Raw genomic sequence first — 20787 nt, 5'->3', positions numbered from 1 at the left:
ATTTTCTTTGTAAATTCTTGATTGGTTATTCTCTAAGTAATACAATTATTTCCAGTGTACCATAGATATCCCTGAAGGTCAAGTAGAGTGTTCTAGCAGCTTAAATAAATTAGACATTCATTTAATTGATACCAAGCATATTCAAATATTTTGATTTTTAACTTTTTAAAAAATTACAACTTTTAAAATGAATATACAATCACATGCCCCTTAATGATGGGGATACATTCTGAGAAATGCATCATTAGGCAATTTTGTTGTTGTGCAAACATCATAGAGTATACTTACACAAACCTAGATGGTATGGCCTGCTAGACGTTTGGGCTATAACCCATCTCTGGTATAGCCTATTGCTCCTAGGGTACAAACCTATACAGAGTATTACTGTACTGAATACCTTAGGCAGTTGTAACACAAAGGTAAGTATTTGTATGTCTAAACATAGAAAAGGTATAGTAAAAATATGGTGTTATAATCTTATGGAACCACCATCATGTATGCAATCCATTGTTGACTGAAACATTGTTATGTGGCACATAATTATATGTATATTTTTCTAATTCAGAAACAATGCTCTATTTAGAAGCTAAACTACTTGCAATACCAATACTTTGGGAGGCAAGGTGGGAGAATTGCTTGAGCCCAGGAGTTCAAGACCAGCCCGGGGAACATAGCAAGACTCTGTTTTTACAGAAAATAAAAATTAGGTCTGCGTGGTGGTGCAGGCCTGTAGTCCCAGCTACACTGGAGGCTAAAGCAGGAGGATTATTTGTGCCTGGGAGGTGGAGGCTGCAGTGAACAATAATCACACCAGTATACTCCAGCCTGGGCAAAAGGTTGAGACCCCCATCTCTACACATAATAAAAATAAAAGGTAAACTAACAAATACCATAATCCTACTCATTCAGAGTTACAAATAATGTTGGAGTATATGTCTCCATAGCTAAATCTTTGCATTCATCTTTATTCACTTAGAATATATTTTTACAAGTGTAATTAGTAGCACTAGGCAAGTATTTTGCATTATAGAAACATATTTTAAGACTTTTGTTATATCACCAAATTGCTTCCAAAATTGGTATACAGTTTGCATTTTCTTTTTCCTTTTTCTTTCTTTTTTTTTTTTCCACACAGGGTCTTGCTCTGTTGCCCAGGCTGAAGTGCAGTGCTGTGATCACAGGTCACTGCAGCCTTGACTTTGTGGGTTCAAGTGATCCTCTTTTCTAAGCCTCCTGAGTAGTGGGGACCACAGACACACACCACCATGCCTGGCTAATTAAAAAAATATATATATATTTTTGTAGAGGTGGTGTCTCACCAAATTGCCCCAGCTGGTCTGAAACTCCTAGGCTCAAGTGGTCTACCCATGTAAGCCTCCCAAAGTGCTGAGATTACAGGCATGAGCCCCATATCCAGCCCAGTTTACATTTTCAACAGCAATTGATAGCATTATTATTTTACTACAGTTTGGCGTACTTAAAAATATACTTTAAAAATGTCCTTATTCTACTATTTTCCTCTTGAATGTTCCCCCCACCTCACCCCACCATGGAAAATTGAGAGAACTGCATAGTAGAGCAATATGTTTCCATACCCAGGTTCAATAATTATCAAGTCATGACCACTCATCTTTACTCTTAAAATCTGTTACGTGAAAAAAAATGCCGATATACAGTATTGGTGAAAATGTAGAGAATGATTACTGTTGTTGTGAGTGAAAACTTGATAAATTTGTCAGTATCTAATAAAATTGAAAATTTGTGAACTTATAACCCCAAACTTGTACTTCTTGATGCAGGTACGCTCTTAGAGTGAAATTCATGTAACTAAGGAATAGTGTGTAAGACTGCTGTTGCATATTCTTTACAATAATGTGAAAATTTGAAAACTTAAATGAAAATTTGTAAGAAGGTTGATGAAGTATGAAATATTCACATGATATAACATTTATTAAAAATTATACAATAGACCTTAGTATGGACATCTCAAATTATATTTGATGCAAAAGCCATTTTGCAGTATGAGAGCACTTACCTATATTTTTCTAAAACTGCCCTTAATGTGTATATGTATGTGTGTCTGTAAGTGAATACAGGTATAAAAATTAAGTTGAAGGATTTGTACTAATATCATAATAATGGTTGACTCTGGGAGGAAAGGACAATAGGTTGGCAGTCAAAGGGGATTTTAGTTTTATCTAGAATACTTTTTTTAAAAAAGCAAATATGATAAACTGTTAATAGCCATTAATTATTGGTTATAATAGGTATGTTGTATTCTTTGTAACCTTCTAGTATTATTTTAATTTGTTAAATTAATAATTAGTGAAAGATGGTTACCTTTTATATGATGCAGCTATGAAAAGCTTTAGGTATTTTGGGTTATGGGACAGTTTTGAGTTAAAGATAGAACAGCTCTGAGACTAGAGTGCAACTGAAATTTGAGGAGAGCTACAGTACCAGAAGGAAAAAGAATATAAGCAGGGTAATAGGAGGTTGTTAAAAATAAATACTGCTTATTTCGATGTTTTTGACCAAGGTAGCCATATTTCTAGAATAGTGGAGGAAATCACTGGTCTTACTCCTTATTTGGTATCACTTAATGCCTGACATGCAGCATCTTTATTAGCAGTCATTCAACAAATGTAAGTATTTTGTATACAGCTGTGTACAGGGCATACAAGAGCCTTACTCTTGTGTTAGAAAGTAGTTTTGTTTGGCCTTTTAATTCTTGCCTGGGTAAAAATACACTCAGAGTTGGCTGGGCACAGTGGCTCACACCTGTAATCCCAGCACTTTGAGAAGCCAAGGCGGGTGGATCATGAGGTCAGGAGTTCAAGATCAGCCTGGCCAAGATGGTGAAACCCTATCCCTAATAAAAATACAAAAATTAGCTGGGCACGGTGGCAGGCACCTGTAATCCCAGCTACTCAGGAGGCTGAGGCAGGAGAATCGCTTGAACCCGGAGGGCAGAGGTTGCAGTGAACCAAGATTGCACCACTGCACTCCAGCCTGGGCGACAGATTGAGACTCTGTCTCAAAAAGAAAAAAAAAATACACCCAGAGTTTTAGCTATCCAAAGGTATTTTTTGTTTGTTGTTTAGTATTACCAGTACCATGAACTGGATCTATAAAATTTTACATGGATTTTTAACTTTGTGCTTTTATTAGTTGCATCTTTCGGCTATTGTGCTTGAATTTACACTGTATAGCACATAAATTTCCTCTAGTTACTCATTCTATGGTTGACCCTAGAAACAAACAACACGAGGGCTAGGGACACCAACTCCCTGCTTGGTCAAAAACTCATGTATACCTTTTGAGTTCCCCCAAACTTAACTAATAGCCTACTGTTGATCAGAGGCCTTAACGATAACATAAATAGTTAATTAACACATATTTTGTATATTATATGCATTATATGTGGTATTCTTACAATAAAGTAAACTAGAGAAAAGAAAATGTTATTAAGAAAACCATAAGGAAGACAAAATACTATATAGGACGAAAGTAGATCATTCCTGAAGGTCTTCATGTTGAATAGTAGGCTGAGGAGGAGGAAGAGGATGGGTTCGTCTTGTCTCAGAAGTGGCAGAGGTGGAAAAAAATCCACATGTAAGTGAACTAAGTGAACTTATGTGGTTCAAACTTATGTATTCAAGGGCCAGCTGTATATTAATTTTAATCCTGAACTTGGTTATAACTTTTTAGAGTTTGGATTGTATTCCAAATATAAATGGGCAGAAATTCAAGGGATTATGGAGTCACTAAATATTAGAGTATAAAGAGGTTTTCCAGTAACCATCTCCAGCCCCTCTTATTTTTTAGATGAGGAAATTTAAATGCATCAAGACTTAACAATATGTGGAGCATTCCTCATCTAGATCTTAAAAATGATTTCCAATTTAGATTTGTGTATTATCAGTTTGACTGAATACCAAATTTAAAAGCAGGTACTCTATGTTATGATGCTTCCGATAATTTATTTAATCTTTTCCTTTTCTCATTTTCGATTTTTTTTTTTTTTTTTTTTTTTTTTTGAGATGGAGTCTCACTCTTGTCGCCCAGGCTGTAGTGCAGTGGCGTGATCTCGGCTCACTGCAAGCTCTGCCTCCCGGGTTCACGCCATTCTCCTGCCTCAGCCTCCCGAGTAGCTGGTACTACAGGCGCCTGCCACCATGCCCGGCTAATTTTTTGTATTTTCAGTAGAGATGGGATTTCACCGTGTTGACCAGGATGATCTCGATCTCCTGACCTCGTGATCCGCCTGCCTTGGCCTCCCAAGTGCTGGGATTATAGGCGTGAGCCACTGCGCCTGGCCTCTAATTTCTTTTCCTTTTTTTTTTACTCAGTGTGACTAGCAACTTGTAAAATAATATGCCCTTTTCCATGTCAGAACATGATTGATTTTATTACGTAGTTATATAATAAACAAGTTTTCATTGAAATACTTTTTCATAATGTAAATTATATTGAGTATTTTAAGTTGGGTGAGGCTTAAGGTTGGATCTATAAAACTTTGGTTGTAGTATTGAAGATAACCTTAGACTACACTGCAGCCTGACCAACCACTGCCAGATTTACCATCTGATACAACTGTGTTACAGTTATCATCTGTTGTTTCCCAAGCTACAATTTCCTTCTCAAACTGTGGCTAAAACCCAACATTTGATGATTGTTTTCCACCCACTTCAACATTGATCTTTGATCCTATGGCAAACTTAAAAGTGCCTTTTTTTTTTTGCCAATAATATGACAAAATTGTATTGGGCATCATCAGCAGTAACATCAGACTTTATTTCAGTGAATAAAGATGAAACAGCTGCTTTACTGTCCAGCTCAGCCTGCATGCATTCAATAGAGGATCATAATATTTTCCAGCTTTCTCTAAGTAGATATTTTTCTGTGCTTTCTGAATATGCTATGGATATCTTTTGTCAGACAAAATATAGAGATTTTCAGTATTCTTCAAAAAAGTTGGAGTATCCATATTAACATGTACACAATCAGTTTGTAAAAGTATGTTTCTAAAAATGCCATTTTATAAGGATAACTTTATAAGGATACTTTTCCATTTTTTTGAGAACATAATTTTCAAAGTGAATTTAAATTTTATCTTGCTCTTTCCATATTATTTTAATACTTCTTACTAAAACTTAAGTTTTCTGGGTACTTACAGGCTCTTTGGTTTTCACTCAGAATTTTAATTTAAAATTTAAGTGGATAAGCATTGCTCTGTGTGTGTGTGTGTGTGAGAGAGAGAGAGAAAGAGAGAGAAAAGTCGGGGTGCAGGGACAGATGAAGGAGGGAGAGATTGATTGATTTAAAATAATGAAGTCTCAGCCCCAACTTGTGAAGTACTGTCCTCAGTATTGCCATGTTTAACCTTTACTGCTTAAGAAATAGTTAAAAACTAAAAACTAAAAAGTTTTTCATTTTGGCTCTTTCCAGCAGCCTGTGGTAGCTATTCCTCTTGTTATGCCAGTTTGTAGAAGGAAAGAGGATGAGGTGTCTATTGGAAGTGCACCCTTGGCAAAGCAGCAATCATATCAGGCCTCTGAATATGCCAGCAGCCCTATAAAAACAAAAACGGTAACAGGTATGTGTCAAGTACTGTAAAGGGACTATGATTCTACTCCACTTCTAAGCTAGCAAGTTAGCATCCACAGTTTCATGGATGCTGGCCAAAGACATGAGACTCCTCAGCTGGAGACAAAGAACTTTATTATCCACAACGTTAGCAATAATCACAGTATTAGCATTTTCTTGTGTTAGTGCCCTGAGCCCAGTTTCCATAAGGTGACATGAAAGGGGCCAGGAATTCTGAATTTAGGGAACCTGAACCTTTTATAATGGATAGAAAGCGTGCCTGCCCTTTCCTCCAGAGGGAGGCGCTGTGTCTCCTTTGCGAGGGTGTAAGCACACTTGCCCTTTGCTCAGAAGCAGGATCATATTTCTGTCTTCTGAGGCTATTCGCTATACAAATATCCTTTAAAACACGGTAGGGAACAAAGACAATCACTACCTCTACTTAAGAGACCCATGGAGAATTGTCTCTCAATAGTATGTTCCTTCAAGTGAATTCTTGAAAACCACAGTACACCTTAATCATCTTTCTTCCCCTTTCTCTCATATTCTCTGCTAGATCTTCTATGCAAATATAAAGTATGTGATCACAGATTTTGAAATGCATCTGTATATGCGTGGAAAAGTTTATATGTAAACTCATACCAATCACATATCAATTCATAAATGATACCAGTTGATCTGATAATTATTTTGCCTTCTTTATTATACTTTATGTTTTTATAAGAAATTAATTTGTAATGAGGGAAAATAAATAACAAAAGCTAAAAACGTAATTTCTCATCATTATTTATAAAATATGAAAACATAACACATTGTTTTTTATTTTAAATTATTAATATGAACTATGGTTCTTTTCTTTAGAATTAAGGATAATTGCATTTTATGTCTTTGGTGTTCCCCCATCTTTAGAACCATCAGATATCCTGTAGGTATTTTTCTTATAGATAAGGACATTATTATTTCACCAAATGTATATTCTCACTCAAGCTTGCATAAAAATTAATAAGCATCCAGCTAATGCTTGTGATTGCCCTGTTTGGTGACTGTGAGCAGTCACCAAAGGTAAAAGGCCTTGAGTTGAATATAACATTTATTGTTTATGAATTCTATTTCTTCCCCCTTGGGTGCCCACTATTTTTAATTCTCTGGTGAACTTGGCAGTGGTACTCTCTCTTTTCTTGATAATACTCTTTGCTAAACATTTTCTTTACTTAGAATTATGTTTTAACACTTTATTTTTAATTAAAGGATATAATCTTCTTTTTTAGATTAAAAATATATTTTATGATTTCTTAGAGTATGTACATACATCTAAATGTAGTTATCAATCACTGTTTTAATTATTATTTATATTGCATCATAAATTGTAACGAGTTTGTTAAGGTATTCATAGTCTTTTGCACATCTGCCTACCTTTTTTGGTTGTTGGTTTTTGTTTGTTTTTTAACTAAGCCATTTTCAGTAGCATTAGGTATAAATCAGTAGCATTAGGTATAATCACATTGTTGTAAAATACACAATTTATTTTTTAACTACATATTACAGTGGAGAAATGTTAATTTTATTTCTGAGTTCTCATTAAAATTATTTTTTAAATTTATATCATCACAACCTATGGTCCAATTTTGATTTTAAGTTCATCCCCAACAAGTTATATGGTGATTTTGACACATGAATAACAAGACCTGCTGATACTGCTCTGGGTTTGATTTTGCTTTTTAATTATTCAGTTAGAAGCAGACCTTTTCCTCTTCCAAATTCAGCCAATGTTAAGTGGCTAGCTGCAGGGGGACATGTGTTTAGGGCTGGGGATGTGTTAACAACAGAATGCCACTATTTCAATGATATAGTCACATAGGGTGGACTAAGCCAGAATAAAGACTTGCTGCTCCACATGAAGATAATCGATTTTCACAAAATTCTAAATAATCTTCCAGAGAATCTGTATATTCTTCAAAACAACGAAACCCCTAAAAGCTATGACATTTGTTTACCCTAGGTTTTGAAATGTTATAAACCTTAATTTGGAATTATTCATGAAAATTTCTGGAATGGAGATGAAAACTTAAAAAGCAGAATACTCCATAAATGATACTTAAAAATATAACCCATTTTATCTTACATGTTTATGTATTACTTCTCATGTCAACGTAATAAGTACAGAGTTAAAATAATAGAAGCCTTTTAAATTTAAGACACCTTGACTATTGCTAAGATAATAATAAATGAAGACGTGTGATAATGTTGTAGATTTGGTAGATAATGCTATAAATTCAAAGTATAGAACTTTAGCTTCTGGCCATGATAGACTAACAGGGTTTAGATTTATATTCCTGCTGTAAACAACTAACAAACTGGATAAAATATATGGGGAAAATTCCCCAGTTTCTGGACATTGGATAACAGGCAGTGCAGGAGTGTGATTCCTCATAGAAAGGAAACAAAGGTGAGCCCTAGGATTTCCCTAGCTTTCTGCCTCAAGGCACGTTTCAGAATACAGAGTAGAATAGGACATCTTAAACTGAGCTCAGCAGTCTTTCTGAGTTGTAGAGACAGGAACTGAAGTTTAGGGAGGCAGAAATGACTAGAAATTATAGAATAAAATTCCAGAGATGGAGAAAGTTATGCAGAAAAAGAGCCCCTGGGGCGATGAGACCTCACAGGGTTTGGCAAAGAATAACCTTGGAGCTGTGATCTTAATGATTCCCACCCTTACACAGGGCAGAAGGCATTGAAGTTCCTACTGTCCATCGCATACCATTCTCATTGGTTATTTAGGACATTCAGTAGAGACCAGAAGGGCTAGGCCTTAGCTGTGGGGCTAAACTATTTATAAAGACTACCCTAGACTCACCTTAAACAAACTTGTAAATCAGCCTCTGAAGGAAACAAAATAGCAAGTAACTGTTACTATTAAAAGGAATACAATACTGTTGTAGCCCAACATCATTAAAAGGAATACAATAAGATGGAGACATACAACTTAAATATAACAGTGCCAAATATTCAATAAAAAAATTACTAGAGGTGCAAAGGAGTGAGAACTACCAACAGGAGAGAAACTAGCCAATAGAAATAGGCTGAGAAATGACACAGATGATAGAATTAGCAGGTATATTAAATACCTATATGTTAAAACAGGTATCATAACTATGTTCAGATATTTACAAGAAGTTGCATACATTGAGGAGAGAAATGGAAAATATATAAAAGAACCAAACTCAATTCTAGAGATGAAAAACAAAATATCTGAAATAAAAATTTAGTGGAATTAGATGTAGAGTAGTAGATATTGCAAGAAAAAGAGATTAATTAACTTGAAGACATAGTGATGGAAACATGCCAAAATGAAGCACAAAGAGAATAAAGGAAAATAAATGTACAGAGCCTTATTGAACCATGGGATGATAATTAACTATGGTTGTGAGGGTAGGGCTCACTGAAAGTTCACATTTGACCAGATACTTGAAACAGGCGAGGAAGTGAGCCATGTGGATATCTGTGGATAAATGATTTGGAATTATCTATGTATCTATATCTATATCTATATAGGAATAAATGATATACTGTAACCCTTTCGTTTTATAAGTAAGACTATTGAGTCACAAAGAGGTCAAGAAACTTATCCAAGGTTAAAAAGATATTTAATGAGACTTTTTAAAAACTGAAATTGCCAGAGTATAGGAAGAGATAAAGCAACTTATCCAAGGTTAAAAAGATATTTAATGAGACGTTTTAAAAATTGAAATTGCCAGAGTATAGGCACTTCATGATTATTTCCTTCTTTCGCTCTGAATATTTCCTTCTTTCTTTCTTTCATGGCATAGGCAGTCCTGCAAATCAGGTCTATGCAAATTTTGTCATCTACTATTTCATCTCTAATACCTAATATATAGCCAGCCAACTTCAGTGCCCTTTTTATTTTTTTGCTAAGGAATTACTCTAAATTTGCAGCCCTGTCCCGTAGCACTAAGATAGTGAAAGATTTTGCATCAGAGTTACCAAGATGCATACTACTGGGAAACACCTTTTATGATCATGTTTCATAATGGCATTGATAGTTCCACCTTTCTTTATTTGAGTGCCACTCACTGGTGCACAGTTAAGTTCCTGGATGAGACTCAAAAGTGAAACACTACTGTTGGTATATACTTCTTGGCCTTGATATAGCCTTAAATATATTCCAGAATGCTGAGGCTTCTACCAAAATAAAAAATATATATATGATCCTTCAGATGTTTCAGTTTTTATCAGGCATATGGAAAATCTATCTCTTATGCCTAGGTCTTCAAGAGAAGTAAATATGAAAAATCTTGAAATCTTAAAAAGTACATTGTTTATATTACAGATAATAAAAGGCTTTAGATTATTGTTATTTGTTTTTAAAGAACCTGTCTTTGGAGTATGATCTTTGGTTATTGAGTAGAATATTTTTTCTTTCTTTCTCCCTCCCCCTCCCCCTCCCCCTCCCCCTCCCCCTCCCCCTCCCCCTCCCCCTCCCCCTTCCCCTTTCCCTTTCCCTTCCTTTCCTTTCCTTTTTTGAGATGGAGTCTTGCTCTGTTGCCCAGGCTGGAGTGCAGTGGCGTGATCTCGGCTCACTGCAACCTCCACCTCCCAGGTTCAAACGATTCTCCTACCTCAGCCTCTTGAGTAGCTGGGGCTATAGGCACGTGCCAGCACGCCCAGCTAATTATTGTATTTTTAGTAGAGACGGGTTTTCACCATGTTGGCCAGGATGGTCTCGGTCTCTTGACCTTGTGATCTGCCTGCCTTGGCCTTCCAAAGTGCTGGGATTACAGGCATGAGCCAATACGCTTGGCCTGAGTAGAATATTTCTAATTACATTTTTTTGCTGACCTCATTTCAAGATGTAATATTTTAAATTTATGCCAAAGTTTAATAATACAGTTATCTTATTTAGGCTTAAGTTTGGCTGAAAATATCAGACTACTCTAAATAACGGTGCTTTAAACAAGATCCAATTTTGTCTCTCATTGGAAAGTTTAAGCAGGCATCCTAAAGCTATTATAATCTTTCAATATCAGGAAGCTTTTTATTCTACTTTGAGTGACCTTCATTGCCAGGCTTGCCTCATGGTTCATGATGGTGGCTTCAGCAGTTAATCAAGTCTGCATTTCAGTGAGCAGAAATGAGTACAGTGAAAGAGAAAGCTATTTTCTACATCATTAAGCACTACCCAGAAGTTGCACACCCCATTTTGTTTATATACTCTTGGCTAGAAGCTAGTTACATGGTCCTATCTAGCTGCATAAGAGGTCTTGCAAATGTAATGTGTATTCTTTAAAGCCATGTACCTGGCTACAACTTGTGTTTTCTAACTAAGAAAGAAAGGAAGAGTGGATAGTAGAGATTATTTAGCTGCTTCTACCGTAGTAACTTAAAATGGAAAATCAAAAGCTGAATTTTGGGAAAAAAAAAAAAAAAGAATAAAAATATTTTCCTTTAGTATGCATATCACAAGACAAAGCTGGTTAAAAAAATGTTTTTAGTGTTGCTTAGATATTTCACACTAAGAGATATAGACTTGGGAGTTGTCAACATATGGATCATAGTGGAAGCCACAGAGTGGTTGAGATTTCTCAGGAGACCCTAGAGAGCAGGATGGGAAGAGAGTGCAAAATTACATTCAAAGGAACTCTTTAATGGAAGAGTAAGGAGAAGGAGCCAATGGAGAGAGTTCAGAAGCATCACTATATGAGAAGTAGGCAACAAAGCTACATGTATATGTGCGACACAATTCCAAAGAATTTCAAGAAGAAGGTGGATGTGCATGATATGCTGTAGAGTCATCAAGAACAATGAGGCTGACAAATAGGCTGTTAGTCTGGCCAGTTGGCCAGAGGACTTTTAGTTGTTAAGGAACGGATGTGAATTGAAAGAGGGACAACCTATGTACACCAGTCATTCAAGAAATTTGACTATATAGTCACTTGGGGTATGTATATAGCAATAGAGATATAAAGAGACAAGGAGACAAAATTGGAGATACCACAAAGACTGAGGATAATTTATACAGTGAGATCACAGGTAAGCAAGATCTAAAACCCTGCACAGATGTGAGACTTAACCATTTAGGAAAAATCATTTCTTCTTTAGGACAGAGATAAGAAGATAAGACTATATATCATTATAGATTAATTTAGTTATTTTTCTTTCCACAAACAAGTACTTATGTGGGACAAGTATTTTTTTTTTTTGCACTTTTACAGAATCTAAGAGATCGAAAAATGTATAATTTTCTCAAGACAAGCCTCCTATTTTTCTCATACAGGGAACCAGTTTTTCAGGTTAACTTTGGAATGCCCTGGCTGAGAAGAGGAGTTCATTCAGGTGGTTAGAGGGCCCTAAAATTTTATTTTTTCTTTACAAATGTCATTTGAAAATATTAAAGCATGAAGGTAGACATTATTGTATAATATAAAATTGATTTTATCAGGGATAAAAGATGGTTTTAAAAAATTTTACTATTTTAGAACAGAAAAAGGTTGAAAATAAAGTATATCTAATGAAGTACATCTAAAGTAAAATAACTTGAAAATGTAATTCAGAAAGTCATCAGAGAATTTAATGAAAATATATGTTTACTGAGTTGTTTTGTACATTGTAAGAAAAATTATTTTTATTTCTAAATCTAAATTCAAGGGAAAAAGTATTAGCAGTCTGCAGAGCTTAAAATGATACACAAAGTTCAAATTATTTTATAAGTTGTTTCTGCACTATTCTAGGCAATCAGCATAATTTATAATTAGACAATATTTCTAAGATTAATTTTCTAAAGGACTTCAACAGATGCTAGATGATTATTTGATATGTTACCCATACTGTAGATGATTGTAGCCATATACTTCATTTCCTTAACTCTTTGATTTTTTGAATATTTCATGTTTTATGAAGGTAGTAGTTTATGAAGGTGATAAATATAAAGTGTCTCTGATGATAGCTATCACTTTCATAAACATGAAGCATCCTTCAGTCATCTGATGGCAATCTTTTATAGCCATATCTATCAAATGTATTACTAAGTTGACATTTACCACATATTTGAATTTCTCACATTGCTAGTGTTCATGTGAAAACTCCTGAAATGAATCAGTAGCTCGTAAGGAGATGTAATTACACTTTATTTAGTATGTCTCCATGTGTGCCCTGCAGAGTATTTTATCATTGGTATTTGATGATTAATTCCAACAAAGTGTTCAGTTTGTTAAGCAGACTGGGTTTATTTATTTTTATTTTTAAATGTGCTGTACTTTATTAACATACATATAATGTCCTATCTTGTTGGGTCCTTTTCTTGAGAGACTAGCAATTATTCCATATTTAATTTTTTTTAAGTTCTTGGTCCTTACCTCTTTGGCTCACTTTTTATTTCTCTAGGATTGTAAAGCAGATTTATTTGTGTATGGTTTCTTCTAATGTGTTCAAGTTTTGCTTTCTATTTTTACTTTGAAGGTAGAGCATAGACTTCATTAAATTTTCTCAGAAGAGAAAGGTTTGGAAGGTAAATTAATGTTGAAAAATTACTTGTACTTCCATACCCTATTGGAGTTATTTGACTTCCATTACTGTTAGCACTACCTCACTCCCTTCCCTTTTGAATATGCTGGCCCAAACCTGGAACAAAACAACGAAAAGAGGGAGGGGGAAATAAGAACCCCCACCCCCACCCCAGAACATGGTTTCTTGGTTTCCTTCAGCACAGCCGAGGCAGACTAACATTTCTTTAAAAGCATTACTGAATACTAAGAAGGAATAAATTAGAACAAATACAGAAAATATAAACTAATTAAAAATAGTTAACCTTAAAATTGTAGTCTTCAGTTGTTTTTCTTAGTGCACTCCTATCAGTAATTTTTTGAGCAAGCATCCATAGTAGTTATTGATTTATACGTTAAATATATGTATCACTATTTAATGTAATAAAGCATGTAAGATTATTTTAATTTTAATATTTAAATTATACTATTCAGATAGAATTTTAATACATCAATAATGTTTCAGTGGGTGTAATATTGCATGGTATTACTTTTTTTTTTTTTTTTTTTGAGGCGGAGTCTCGCTCTGTCACCCAGGCTGGAGTGCAGTGCTCAATCTCAGCTCACTACAACCTCCGCCTTCTGGGTTCAAGCAATCCTCCTGCCTCAGCCTCCCAAGTAGCTGGGATTACAGGTGCCCACCACACACCCGGCTAATCTTTGTGTTTTTTAGTAGAGACAAAGTTTCACCATGTTGGCCAGACTGGTCTCGAACTCCTGACCTCAAATGATCCGTCCGTCTCGGCCTCCCAAAGTGCTATTATTACAGGCGTGAGCCATTGCACCCAGCCTGCATGGTATTACTTTTTAAATATTTGTTTAATACTTTGTTTTGATAGCAACTTATAAGTTTAATTTTTAATTAAGTTTATTCCAATTGTTGGTTTTAATGGCTGACATAATTAGAAAGCTGCCTCACTGAGATACATCATATTGAAGAGATGAAAAGGGCATCATTGACTGTACTCAAGATACTTATTTTTCAGTCCCATCTATTTTGCAAAGGTTTGCTGACATAAGGCCAGTAAATTTTCATCTTCCTTATATAATGAGTTATTTCAATTTAATGGGATATTGCCTTTTTTATTCAAATAAATTAGTTTTGTTTTTAATCCATATTTTTGAGTGTGTTTTACAGGAATATTTTTAAAGTGTGTATACAGATTATGAGTATTAATTCAGTTAAAATAAATAATAAAATTCTAAAACCTGATTAACTATGCATGGTAAATTGTAATATGCCACAATTAACTGAAAACAAGTGAAGGATTGAAGAATCCTTGGCAATTCTTTCTTGTTGTTGAGTGTTCCTGTTCCTTTGTATACTTAATATAGTGTTATCTGTGGCCTTCTGACATGAGGAAGGACTCCAATGATAGTCTACTGTATTAAATATTAATAAACTATGGCTGGGCACAGTGGCTCACACCTGTAATCCCAGCACTTTGGGAGGCCAAGTGGACAGATCACTTGAGGTCAGAAGTTTGAGACCAGCCTAGCCAACATGGCCCATCTCTACTAAAAACACAAAGATTAGCTGGGTGTGGTGATGCGTGCCTGCAGTCCCAGCTACTCGGGAGGCTGAGGCAGGAGAATTGCTTGAACCCAGGAGGTGGAGGTTGCAGTGAGCCGATATTGTGCTATTGCACTCCAGCCTGGGCTACAGAGCGAGACTCCAGCTCTAAATAAATAAATAACTGAATAAATAAATAAGTAACTATATGTGTTTCTCATTTTTAGATGAAAGTAAACATAAGTAGATATTCTCATGTTGGCCAGGCTAGTCTCAAACTCCTGGACTTAGGCCAGGAACACCCTATGGGTGTTCTTGTAGCTTTGTGCACCACATTTTTTGGAGAACACTCTTGTGTTGGAATGTTATTATTTGAAAGTTTAGCATTACCTAGAGAAAGCCTCTCATGTAAGGTTCGGATATGATTATCCTGTGGAGCAGATTCACTGTGCAGTGGTTACGAACTTGTCCAGTGAGACAGAACACACTCATATGCAGTGAGTTACATTAAGCAGATTTATGGCTGTACTCACAGATAGCTATCAAGGGACAATAGAAGCCTAGGATTCAGTGTGATTTGGTTCCCCCAGACTCCGGAAAGCTGCTCAGGTTAAATGGTGTCTCATCTGTGCATGCCGCACTACATCTGAGGGTCCCTGGAAGACATCTGTCTTTGGGTTTTATATTCCATGGTGATATGACTTGCTGGCTAAAGCATTACAGTGTACTGTTTCTAGTCTGGACTGGAACAGAACTTGAGCTGTTTTGGTCAGTCCCTTCCTATCTTAAGATGTTGCGTTGTACAATATTCTTAAGAACTACAAGTGAAAAAAGGAAGAGAATTGGGTAGTCCAAGGCCACCAGAGCACCGTCCTGCAGTTTCCAAGGAGCCAATTTAAACTAAGAAAGGTATTGGCTGAGACAGTGAAAGAAATCTTTACTCCCTCTGATCAAGGAGTTAAAAAAAAAAAAATCAATAGCATCTCCAAATCTGCTGGCTTAGGCAGAGAATCAGTGGGATAATGACCAGTGAATATGCTAATAGAGGTACTGAAAGTCAGGTGAGTTAGGAAGCCAATGAAGTTGAACAGCTCTTGAAGAAGTAAGCCTGAGAAAGGAGGGAAACAAGTCTCATGATATGCTTAAAGCATTTTGGGACCTATGCAGGCTATGTAATGATGTTGCTAGGGCAGGGCACATACAACTACTAACCTATTGCCTGGTTTTCCCCAAATTGATAGGTGATTTCTTTACTAGCAAATAAACATTCCTAAATTAGAAAGGAGTCTTCAATTGTGAGAGACAGAAACTATATTCAAATGATTTTCAATTTAAAAACCGGTTGTGGCAGACTATTTATTGAATCCTGTAACCAGAATGGTAAAGGCAAAGATGGATCTTTTCTTTGGAATGACTTAGAACCAGAGATTCCACGTTATCAGCACGCCATCTTTTCGTGTTGGTTTAACTTTCTCTTACTGAACATAGATTTCTTGACATAGTTTTGTACATGGCTAGGGTACCTCTGAACTCACATACTTAATTCCCTATGATCAAAGAGAAACAGGTCTTATCCAATGCCTATTGAAAATGTAATTGAAGCACTTTGGGAGGTCAAGGTGGGCAGATCACCTGAGGCCAGGAGTTCGAGATCAGCCTGGGCAACATGGTGAAACCCCGTCTCTACTAAAAATACAAAAATTAGCCGGGTGTGGTGGCACATGCCTGTAGTCTCAGCTAATCAGGAGGCTGAGGTGGGAGAATCGCTCAAACCCGGGAGGCAGAGGTTGTAGTGAGCTGATTATTGCATCATTGCACTCCAGCCTGGGTGACAGAGCAAGACTCTGTCTCCAAAAAAAATAAATAAATAAAATAAAAAAATGTAATCGAAGAGGATTTTGCTTGACTGTCTTAAATCATGTGCCAACATCTTGGACAGTAACTATGGTCAGGAAGGTTAGGTACAATGATTGGCCCAGCAGCAGCGCCGGTTGGGTCATGTTTTCACACCTGTGTTCTGGGGCATGAGATATAATGCCAGAAAAAATGCAAGAATAGCAGAAACATGGCTCATGAGGATAACTCCAGCTATTCCAGTTTGTACATACTAATTTTTTATTTTGCAATTAGTCACAGCAGGTTTAAAACACATTACTGTTTTGATAGGAAGATGGTAAATTGATTATGAAGGTATTAGCCACATGAACTAGGGAACAGGGAGAAAAATCTGGAAGGAAGAGACATAAGATGCTTAAGACAGATTGCAGACTTTACAACAGGCTTCGTTTTAATTTTTTTAAACATAGAGTTTATTCAACTGAGGGAAAGGAATTACAATATGTTTTTGTTGTGTGCAGTTTTGAACAATGCAGTTTTGCCTAGCACAATTTATTCATTTTTAAACTTCATCTGTTTCATTATAAAGATTTTTTCCCAAAGAGCCATTAATTTGAATTATCATATGTGATTTGAACTATAATGTCACTTAATTTTAAAGTTCTTTGAGAACATTTTGCAGTGTTAATAAGTGAATGTTTTTCAAATATAGAGTTCTTTGGAAATAAGTGTAAGTTATTCTAGTTTTTATACAAACTGGCAAGAATTCAGCAAAAATTCAACCAAAAATTTTTTTAACAGTCTTTTCACCCCCTTTTAGCAGTCAGAACAAGATTATAGTTTCCAGATGAAATTCTGAATGTCACATAGTGATGACATATATTTTCCTGGTTGGCTCAGCATGAGATGCAATTTTGCATGCCATGTCACGCTGACTTGCAGAATCCAAAAGCCATTATTTCCCAAGGGGCTTTCAAGAGTGATACTATTGAATGTAGTTTTTATTTTGATGAAAAGTCACATGCATTATTGCAATTCTGTGGCAAGTTTCTTAAAGCTTTGAATATTATTTAACTTTTAGAAATTTTAAAAATAGTACTATGTAAAGGTCACTTTCTCTTCAATATGTTTAAATTTATATTGCCAAATACAGTTGCCAAGAATAATGATGAGTATAAAATGTAAATCAAGAATTAGGAAGGTATAGTAGATAAACCAGTAGCTTAGGGACCAAAACACCTAAATTTTTATCTTACTCTACCCCATGTTAAGCTAACATCACACGGTTTTGTTTTTTTCATTTATAAAATGATGATAAGTATACCCAGCAATACCTCAAGTAAAGTAAGATATATGAAAGTTCTTTAATATGATAAAACACAATTCAGAAGCCGAAGATCACATTTTTGATGTTTGAATTTTAAAGGAAAAGCTGTAGACTTCAAGCATGGCGAAGCGTATTTTGACTAACAGTTTCTAGCCTTGTGGTAAAATTTTATTCTTTCTTTTTTCCTTTGGATCTTAATCATCTGCAAGTTGGCTTAAACCTCAGTGTATCAGTACAGATGCCTACATAATGAAATTTATTTCACACTGATGATCTGCCTTCTTTTTTAGGCTAACTGTCTAACTGACCTGTTTTGTTATACCAGTCTTATTTTTTTTTCTCTTTTTTAAAGGTGCCTCATATCCAACTGCCTACACATCTCTGCTTAGGTATTTTATGGGATGCTCAAGCCTAACATGTCTTGTTTCATCTGCCTTCCTACATTTATATGACTGTGTACCTCTCCCCCAACCTTCATTCACCATGATGCTCAAGGCTGAGACCTGGGATTCATCCTTAGTGTCTCCCTTTCCTGTCCATTCCACTTCCAAGTTGTATCTTGAATCTTTTTGTCTGTTCGTGTGCCATAACAAATGGAGCCACATCATTTTTTTGTACAGAGTAATGTAAGGATATGCTAACTAGCCTTCCTGGTGGCATTTGGTATTGTCTTATCCTCTGATCTCAGTTACCTCAGTTCATTGTCCACATGGCAGCAAGAGTCATCTTATTAAAAACCTAAGTTAGATCATGTCTCTCCCTGATTAATCACAGTAATTGCTTCCTATTGCACTTAAGATACAACTCAGACTTCTTACCATGTTCTACACAGTTGGATCTTATCTAACCTCCATCAGGTTCTCCCATGGCATCTTTGTCATTTTTCCTTACATGGATCCTGTTTCATTTTCTTATATACTTCATTCTCTCCCCTCCCCTCCCTTCTCTTCCCTGACGGACTTTTGCTCTGTCACCCAGGCTGGAGTGTAGTGGCATGATCTTGTCTCATTGCAACCTCCCGCCTCCCTGGTTCAAGCGATTATCCTGCCTCAGCCTCCCGAGTAGCTGGGACTACAGGCGCCCGCCATGCTCATTTTTGTATTTTTAGTAGAGACGGGGTTTTGCCATATTGGCCAGGCTGGTATCGAACTCCTGACCTTGTAATCCACTCAGCCTCCCAAAGTGTGTGGATTACAGACGTGAGCCACCATGCCTGGCCACTATACACTTTTCATACTGCAGGTCTTAGTTTAGATTATCAATAAAGAAACCTCTGTATTCCGTAAAAGAGGTATGTGCCAGTCACCCAGGATTCTTTAACACCCCTTTCTGTCCTTAGAACACTTATCATGTATCCTGTTCTTGGTTTTTTTTGTTTTTGTTTTTGTTTGTTTGTTTTTAAAATTCTCTCCTTCTCTGGAATATATCTCAACAGCCATATATGACTTGTTCATTTTTGTATTCCCAGAGTCTAACAGCCATTCTGGTATTGAGCAAATATGTATTAAATAATTGTTGCATGAATGAATTAAACTTTTCCTTTCTCTGTTATTTTTAGAGATGTAAAACTCTCATTCCTTAGTCTTTTAAACCCCTGTTCTTTAATTGATTTAAGTTGATGTCCTATAACTTTTCTTATCTGTTCTGGTTCCTCACAGATATTTGTCAGATATTCAGAAGGAGTTAGCAGCTCATGACACAATTTCACATGGTTTGCATAATCTTCCAGGGTATTCCTACTACATCAGAAATTTAGATATATTTTAAAATGTTGAATTATTTTAAGAATAGTCCAAGTACAACACGGGATATTAAGATAAAATTTTACCTCTAGTCAGTGTTCTCCATTCTGTGCTAAGTGGGTTGGGAAATTGCAAGTAATGTATGACATGGCTTTTGTTATGATGAACTTTAGGTTCTATCTGGAGAAAGAAAAGTAATGTACAGCATAGTAGACTTTAGAGAACTGAGGAAAACTGAGTGGAAGGAATCATTACTATAGATTTTAGGAATTAGAAAAGTTTTCATTGAGAAGACCTTAAGATAGGTCTTAGACAGGTGTAACAATCAAGAAGGTGCTTTCATTTGGATGGGAACAGCAGAGAGAAGACACTGATTGGAGTAAAGAATCTTTAGTTGAAATAGTGGAAAATAAAGTCGAACAGAGATTCAGAGAGTCAAGACCAGCTTATACAGAGCTTTGAAAGCCAGATAGAGAACTTTGACTTTCTACCTGAGATTCATTCTTAAGTAGTATCCTACAGCTGAGAATTGTTTGTAGGATGGAACTAAAGGAGGAAGACCCATTTCAGAACTGTGAGTAAATCTTTATAGTGATGAAGATTTTCAACAAATTGGTAGCCAAGGAAACAAAGAAGAAAGTACAGATTTAGGTTATTTCTGAAACTAAAAATTGACTTTCTTTCTTACCCTTTAAAAAAGGTATATGTAAATTTATGTTTATTTCTTTTGAGAGATTCCCAAATCATTTTTAGGATCATGAATGATAATAGTGTCTTTTTCATAGTCATACATATGTGGTTTAGAATAAAGTGAGAGGCCATCAATGCTTCTACAATTATTGTACTTTCTACATTATGATAACATTTTTTGTTATCCATCTATTTCTCTCTTTATAATAAGAGCCCCTCAGAGGTGTGACCCCAGTCTCTTTGTTTCTCCATGACCTAGCACAAGTAGGCACTCGATTATACTTATTGAATTGAACTAAGCAACTTTTCCATAGCTCATAAGTCTTGGAAGAGGCCAGCATTTTCCTTTATCTCATTTTCAAGTGTTTTCCAGGCCACATCAACAGAATATAAGAATACAATGTAATAAGATTCACAAGTCGGCATCTGTTTGACTTTATTCCTGCTATGCTGCTGAAATTTTAAAAATCTTTTTGTGATCTTCTAAAGAAATGAGGAAATGGGGGATTGAGAGAAAGGTGATGAGTTTTGAGT

General features: G+C 35.7%; 1 protein-coding gene across 9 annotated transcripts in view; it reads left to right on the top strand.

Annotated features, from left to right (window-relative positions):
• LOC105476071 (vacuolar protein sorting 13 homolog B) overlaps positions 1-20787 on the top strand; it is an 859286-nt gene that overhangs the window by 355315 nt on the left and 483184 nt on the right. For 8 of the 9 annotated variants that reach the window (XR_003016738.2, XM_011731700.3, XM_011731704.3 and 5 more), the window contains one exon: positions 5452-5599. Coding sequence is in view for 8 of the 9 variants with exons in the window: in XM_011731700.3 (XP_011730002.2) it covers positions 5452-5599 (148 nt within the window). In the remaining variant the exon portion in view is untranslated. The remainder of the gene's footprint in view (positions 1-5451; positions 5600-20787) is intronic. The other variant, XM_011731702.3, reaches the window with a different exon arrangement.

This window comes from Macaca nemestrina, chromosome 8 (genome assembly GCF_043159975.1).
Source record: "Macaca nemestrina isolate mMacNem1 chromosome 8, mMacNem.hap1, whole genome shotgun sequence".
In the NCBI taxonomy this organism is placed as follows: Eukaryota; Metazoa; Chordata; class Mammalia; order Primates; family Cercopithecidae; genus Macaca; species Macaca nemestrina.
This window is presented reverse-complemented; position numbering and strand designations above follow the sequence as displayed.